At 34.8% G+C, this 7,986-nt stretch overlaps 1 protein-coding gene across 7 annotated transcripts in view; it reads left to right on the top strand.

Annotated features, from left to right (window-relative positions):
* The window catches only part of PTPRZ1 (protein tyrosine phosphatase receptor type Z1), a 131,338-nt gene that overhangs the window by 84,945 nt on the left and 38,407 nt on the right, over positions 1 to 7,986 (top strand). For all 7 annotated transcript variants that reach the window (XM_015628531.1, XM_015628530.1, XM_015628528.1 and 4 more), the window contains exons 9-10: positions 2,357 to 2,541; positions 3,242 to 3,368. In XM_015628531.1, coding sequence (XP_015484017.1) covers positions 2,357 to 2,541; positions 3,242 to 3,368 — 312 coding nt within the window. The remainder of the gene's footprint in view (positions 1 to 2,356; positions 2,542 to 3,241; positions 3,369 to 7,986) is intronic.

Below are 7,986 nucleotides of genomic sequence, written 5' to 3'. Positions count from 1 at the left end.
GGGGGGGTATGGGGGAAGCCAAATTTGGGCAGCTTATAAAGGTCTTTTGGTCAAAAACATAGCCGAGGCAGTTTTTGGCAATTATTTGGCAATGTACCCTAGTGGTTCCCCATGATGCAATTAAGTTTAGATTAAAATTTCCTAAATTACATGGGTAGCATTTTATTCCACAGAACAGTAAGCAAAGATAGATGCTTTACCACAACATGATGTGATACACAAAACCAGAATCTAAGTATTCACCTGGAGAAAGCAGAGACTTGAATTCAAGTCCAGCAGGGGTTTGAGTAGGCCTCTGACTTCCTGTGAATTTCTCGCTCGTTTGTGTTTTGCTGCTTGTGACTTGTAATCCAGTTTAATATTTGTGGCTTCAGGCTAGTGACAGACTCAAGAACTCCCTTTCTTGCAGTCGGTGTGCTCAGATTTTCTAAAAGTAGATATCACAGCAGAAGTACTTAATTAGTTATGTTGTCATGTGGTCTCCTTTTTCTAGTCTCTGGAGAAGGAAAATGGGAAAAGGCAGAGAGTAAAGTACTTCTGTGTTACTGACTGGTAGGAAAGAAAAGGGATCAGCAGGATGATTTTTGAAGTGACATTAAAAGAAGGGCAAGAGAAAACATTTTGGGAAGAAATGGAGGTGAAATAATATGTAGGTGATTGTCATGTGGTAATATTGTCAGTCATAGCTGAACTGAATATCAAAAGGAGGAGAACAAAAAGGAAAACTTTTTTTGTGGGAAAAAATAGAAGAACCATCTGGAGAGAGAGAAAGGAAAACAAAGAAATAACACTGGAAGCACCAACCTTGTACCTTTAAAAGTTTTATTATACTGCTGTATGAGTCTGAATACAGATGGAGATTTCAGAACCAAATTCACTCATAAGCAAAAAAGATGAAGGGAGGAAAAAGGACTGTAGAGAAGAGTTTGGAGTACAAAGAAGCTTATTTATATTATAAAAAAGTGTTTTGACAGGAATCTTAAACACCTTTGAAAATAAATAGCTGAGGAGTCTTTAGATTAATTGAAAAATAATTAAATCTGTTTAAATTATTAGTCTTAATGTTCAGAATTGAGACGGGAATCATCTTTGCTGGTCCAATGATTTCTCTGTGCCATCTGGTGGAAATGAGGAGGAATGACAAATTCTAGGAATGGAATTAAATGGAATGGAATGGACACAACGTGAAATTTTTTATTTTTTTTTTAACCTTGCTCTTCCTTTGCCTCAATTAAGTAATTATAATTAATTAAATGATGTATCAGTTATACAGCACAGTAGATTCAAAACCTGTCAACAGAATTCACCTAAATTACACAGAATAACGCTGCCTCTACTATTAGCTTACACAGACAAACACAAAAATTAAAAAAGCCACGCTGCTTATTTTGCATTGACTGGCTCAGGTGGAGGCTGCTCAGAACTGCCTGCCTTCCCTGGGAATAGTTTAATAAATATTTGGACGGGGCTTGAGTGACCCCTTGTGTTTAAGTGGCAAAATGCAAAGCTGAAGCACTTCTCAAAATGCAGCATTGTCCCCCAAAGCATTGAGGCATCTTGGTGTTTGCTTCCTTTTAGAGAACTCCAAAGGGTCTGTGCTTGTTTTCTGAGTTAGCTGAATAGTTTGTTGTTTGGGGTTTTTTTTGCTTGTCTTTTCTATATACTCATATAGTGCTCTAAGCACATTAGGAGATGTAAAAAATGCTCCCTCATTTATTCCAAATAGGGAATGACTGTAATTGCTTGTGCAAAAGTCAAATTAAAAATATGATAACAAGCCTTAAAATATAAGAACATGAAATGACTACTGCTAATGTAATACTTATCTTCTTCTTACTTGCCTTTTCTTTCTTCTTTTAGTATTATAAAAAGATTCGAACAGCCTTGGGGGGAAATTCAGGTGATAGGTTTACCTTTAACCATTAAAAACAATCTACTGTAGATTAATCTATTATAGCTGGTGTGAGAATATGCAGCTCTTCTAGTGCTACTTTGATAGAGCCATAAAGACAGAATTGTTGAGGGTTTTTGATTCCCAGGACAGATATAAGAATCTTTATGTTTTATCATTTATATTTTATTTCTTAGGAACTGGATACTAATATATCACAAAATATGGTGTAAGAGGCAGGGAGGGGAGAGTCCGTCCTCAACTTTACTTGCTTTTGGAAATCTAGTGTTAAAATACTGATTCTGTTTATAATGAGATGGTATTTCAAATATTTTAGTAGAAATCTAAAAGTGAGGCACACATGAAGACTTCCATTAATTTTCTCAGGAAGTATCTCAGGATTTTAGTTGAGTTACTTGTACTGTTTAATAAATATCATATTCTTTCCTCTTTTCTTTCTTCCAGTTTGCAGCTCAGAACCTGAAAATGTTCAATCTGACCCAAAGAATTATACTAGTCTTCTTGTTACATGGGAAAGACCTCGTGTAGTATACGACACCACAATTGAGAGATTTGCTGTCTTTTATCAACAGCTGGATGGAGAAGACCAGACTAAGCATGAGTTTCTGACAGATGGGTATCAGGACTTGGTAACTGTAAACTCTTCAAGTTTCCTTAAAACGGATGATGGTGTAACAACTGACTGTTAATTATTGTGAGGGATTAAACTGTAGCTGGGAGCTGATTGAAGAGAGAGTATCTCATTTTTTGGCTGTAAAGCCACAAAGACAATTTAAAACAAAAGAAAAAGTTTCTCTTGTCTATAACAGGGAGAAACTCTACAGATTGCTACTTTGATTTGCCTATACTTGCTATGACCATGTCAATCACAGAGCTCCTTAGCCATAAAACCCATTGTCAATTAATAATAATCTGTACTTCATTGCTTATGGATGTGAAAGAATGACCTACACAAGCAACTAATGAGATTCAATTCAATTATGCTGCTATAAATACTAAGTTACTGATTACAGCTTCATGGTGTTTTGCTAATGAGACCTATTCCTCTAACCCTCTTTTAGGACTCATCACACATAACGTTACCTAAGTTTGTGTTTAATTCTAAATAGTTATTTGATTTGGTATCCTCCTTGTAAAAAGTCACAAGTTTATTTTTTAATTTGACTGAAAACCATTTGTGGCAATAAAATATAACAAGTACACATCATAATATTAGAAGAAAGGAGCTTTATGATTCATAAGAAAAATGTGTTATAAAAAAAAATTAACATTTTCAAATACTTGATACTTACTTGCAAGGAAATGATTAAATTTTTTTTTTTCTTTTAGGGGGCTATTCTAAATAATCTGCTGCCCAATACAAGTTATGTACTTCAGATAGTCGCTGTTTGCTCTAATGGTCTGTATGGAAAATACAGTGACCAAGTCATTGTGGATATGCCTTTAGAGGACTCAGGTAAGTGGTCTTTTGAGTTTAGTGATCCCTTTTAGCTGAAAAATCTGGATTTGAAGAAGTAGCTTGTTTGCAAACCAGTTAAAATGTATGACTTCCAAATTCTGCCAAAATGAAATTTCAAAATTGCTGCAGTTAACCTTCAGCATGTCCCTTGCTACTGATATTTTACATAATTCCTTTTAAGCATTACCTATAAAAAACTGCATGTTAATTTTTTTAATTCTAAGAATATTCTGAAAAGCACCTACTTGATTTCAAATCTCACAAGTGTATCTTTTAGATATGTAGGGAAATAAAACCATGTTTGGTATTATTTCTTTATGGTTTGAGCATCTTCTCAAAATTAATCCACACAGCCAAAGCATTAAGGAATCAAGCAATACAATCCCAATATATGATTTATAAATCTATATTAATGATTTTGAAATTTGATTTCTTATGAATACTTGGAGTTTGATTTCAAAAGACTTGTGATGTTGGAATTCCCTTGCTTCTTAATGCTGCCTTGCAAAAAAAATCCAAAGGCCTAACAAACAAATCTTAATGATTTCACAGTCAGATTTGCTTCTTCTGCCTGCTGGTAAATATTAAATAACTTGAAACTATAGCATGAAGCTTGATTTTGTCCTTAATAATTCCTTAAATTCAGTCTAAGTTTTCACATCAGATTCAGTTATGAAAGTGAGTGAGACCTTTGTTTTTAATTAAGAACACTGTAATTAATCATAAAAAAAAGTCAAATGCTTTTTGATCATGTTAGGAGCTTTTTTTTTTTATCTGAGGGCCTGGATTTTGTTGTTTGTTTATGTATTCTGTAAATTCAGTTTTATGCTTATGTATGTCTGTTTAGCTACAGCAAGGTCATTGGTGATGCTATGGTGAACTTGGGAAAACAGGCCAGTTTTTCTTTTCAAGGGAGCCACATTCCTTTACAGTGAGAGAGAATGTGATTCTCAACAATCTCTACCACATGAATTCTGGACTAATAAGGGTAAAAGGGTAATATGGGTTTGTCTGTAGGAGGAGGACACCACATCAGGTATAGTACATACACATTTTTAATAAAGATTTAACTTGTCTTTCAAACACATCTATTAAGAATAATGTATTTTGGGGTCTTGGGTTAGTATCTACCAAAATTTTCTTATTTCTCTTTAATTTTCTAAGAGGTCCACAGCAAAGTTCTGACATATTGCCTTACATTTCCCCCTTCTGTCTGTCTACCTTTTATCCAGCTCTTAGGCAGTATATTATTCCACTTACTTTCCAGAATTTGCTGGGTTTGTGTTTGAAGAGTTTTCTCAGATGAGAGTTCATCTACCCACCCCACATCCATTTCCACAAGGAATGGCAAATAATCAGCATAGTGTTATCATCATTTAGCAACAGCTCAACAAATCAAGTCAGTACAGTGCTGCAATCACAGCTGTAAAACCTCTAAAAATACATACTGCAAAACGAAGTCCAGGGTAGGTGATATCCAGAGGAAGAGCCACCCTTGCTGCTGTATCCCTGCTGTAAGGATGAGTTGTGCACTGCCCGCTGTGTTCCGTGGCTTCCTTGGGAAGGAGGATGAGTGCAGAGGCAGGGAGAGAGCCAGGAGCACTGGGGCTGGGCAAGCACTGTCAGTGGCCCTGTGGCACCAGGGGAACAGGCTCAGCAAGAGCATGATGAGGCACTGGGCATCCTGTGGCTGGCCAGCAGCTCAGGTCCAGCCACCCTGCACAGCTCAAGTCATGCAAAACAGGGCCTTTGCATTCATTCCCATCAATGGAAAAGTGAGGGAAATACATACTGGAAAATTAACTTCAGCTTCCAGTATCAGCAGAAATTTCTCTGAGATTTGTATGCTCAAACAAGAGAATTTGGTACTATAAATGTTATATTTGACTGTATTATATTTGTTATATAGACTGTAATACAGTCTATATAACTAAATGTTATATAGACTGTATTATATTTGTTATAACAAATGTTATGTATCAGGCTGAAGATTTGATGCTCTCAAGCCTTTTTACATAGACAAATCATTAATTTTTACTTTGATATTTTAAATTTTAAACAATACGAATAAAAAGAAAGTGAGGCTTTTAAATAAAAATTAAATACTGAAATGACTACTTGCCTGTTTTAAAAAAAAAAATCAAAAACCCTAAGGTTTCATTGACATGCTTCCTATCTGATATGGACACAAAATTATTAAATCTAATTTGGTTCTTTTACTTTGGCACTTCTGAAAGCATTGAATAAAGAAAACTGAAGGGAAAAATTCCTCTAATGTAATTAGTATAATTTCTAAGAGTGTACATTGCTCTATAAATAAGTTGCTTACATGCTGTGTCAACTCTGGGTACAATTTTAAAATATGAAAAAAAGCTTCTATTAATTTCTGATATTAATATTTATTTGCTACTTCTACTAATTATTTACACCTGAATTAACATTTAAATATTTCAAATATTTTAATATTTAATTATAATAAACCTAATATTAGACAACAGATGTGAGAATGTAGAAATCTAATAAGAAAGATTTCTTCAGAGCAGTTTGCTGATTACAACTGTAACATCAAATTGGTTTTGTGATCTGCTTTGTAGATCTTGAGGCAAAAGGGGATTTCTTGGAGCTCCTGCTTGGGAATTTATGAAAGAAAAGTTATCTTCACCATGAAGACATGAAATAAAGTTGGCACACATAAAGCATAATTCAATCTTTCATTTTCAAGAATTACTTTGAATAATCCAGTTTAATTAATATGAAATTCACTACAGTCACCTCCAGATCAATTAGTCTTCCTGTTAAGAGCTAAAGCAAGGCATGAGTCATGCGAAGCCTTTAGATGGGCCCATTTCCAGGAAGAATTCTATCCTTGGAGTGGCCACTTCTAATGAGATCTGGTATTCAAAAAGCTCAAGGCTGTTGTTTTAGACTTCCCTTTTTGAGATCCTTGCAAAAGAGTGTTTCTCATGCCTTCTCCCCACCCAGTCTGGTGCCTCACATATGGTTAGTGAGGGCTCTGCAGGCTCTGGTGATCCACAGATCCAAGGATCTTCTTCTCAGCAATGTTTTGTAAGATGAAGGACCTCTTTGGGGCCACAGTCTCTGCTTCAGTTTGTGGAAGCCTCAGGAGTGTAATGTAATGGCATTGGGCAAGGCACCATAGTGGAGACCTCTGCTCTTTGGGTTTTTCCTGAACTCTTCAGAATTGCAGCCTTTCACCTTGTAATACAGTGTGTGTGCAGGTTAAAATTTTTTCCAGTTAGTCTCTACTTAGTATAAGCCAACAAATGCACTACTCAATGTAGCTACAGAATTTCCATTAAAAATTTAGGGAGTCATGTACAGAGCATTTTAATCAGCTTTGATGAAAATCCAAACTTTATTTACAAATTTTTCATTTGGTTTTAGAACTGGATTTTGAATAACTATGTAAATGTTTGCTTTGACTCTCTAGATAACATCTGTATAGAATGGAAAGTTGTCCAGTAGTTTGTTGTGTAGCTAATACTGGTGGTACTTGCATGCTTTTGCTGACACAGGAAAGGAAAAATAAGAATATAACTCCCCACTTCTATTCCTTTGTGTAGACTTCAGTTGGTGTTTGTCAAAAAAAAAACCCCAACATGCTGGGACATAGCTCTCAAATGCTGTCTCCTGCCTGGCAGCTCATGCTGTCAGCGATGCTTTGTGGGAGTCTAACTATGCAACTTCTTTGTAACTCGTCTTTGTGGGTTTTTTTCCTAAAAAGCACTAAGCATATATTAAATGTCTGATTTAGGGGCTGCTTTTTTCCTAATTTTGTACTGATAAAAGTAGAAATATGAAAACTAATTAAATCAAAAGAAACAGGCTTTAATTTTATTCTTGCCATGCCATTTACTACCTAAGTCAGTACAGAGATGAAGAGTTTATGTTGTGTGCATTTTTCTATGACTATAAATCACATTGTTTAAAGAGATTTTAAAAATATTTCCATTGAAAAAATGTAGGGAAATTGTTATCTTTTTCTGTATGTGTTCTACCATTTCTTCATCTGTCATTAAAATGGACTATGAAAAGGCCTCTACAGAACTCTAACTAATTATTTTATTATTTTATTTTAAAATGTATACTATAGAATAATCAATATGTGGTTCCAGAAAAAATAAACAAGCTTGTTTATCAACCTACATCAATGGGTTATTTTTTGGAGGGTGTGGCTCTGTACCTTGGATGGGGGATGTTATATTTCTGTAATCTCCTGTCAAATGAAAGCTCATCAGCAGGATTAACAGAACTTCTGTAAGTGTGTGTCTATAATACTTTTGACAAATAAATTTTATATGACCATCTAAATTTAAATATTCTTCATAAAGTTCTTGGAGATTTACTGGTTTTGTTAATAAACAGGTTATATATATATGTGCATATATATATATACACACATATATATATGTATATGTGTATGTATATATGTATGTATATGTATATATGTGTATTAATGCCTCTCCCATGAGAAAACAGCAAGAAACTGTAGTTTCCTGCTGGTGGAATTTGAGAGCATGTGCCCTACTGCATACTCTAGCACAATCAGTACAGTTTGTTTTTCTGATTGAGTCTGATTGAAGCTCAGTTCAAG

Source organism: Parus major, chromosome 1A, assembly GCF_001522545.3.
Source record: "Parus major isolate Abel chromosome 1A, Parus_major1.1, whole genome shotgun sequence".
Classification (NCBI taxonomy): domain Eukaryota; kingdom Metazoa; phylum Chordata; class Aves; order Passeriformes; family Paridae; genus Parus; species Parus major.
This window is presented reverse-complemented; position numbering and strand designations above follow the sequence as displayed.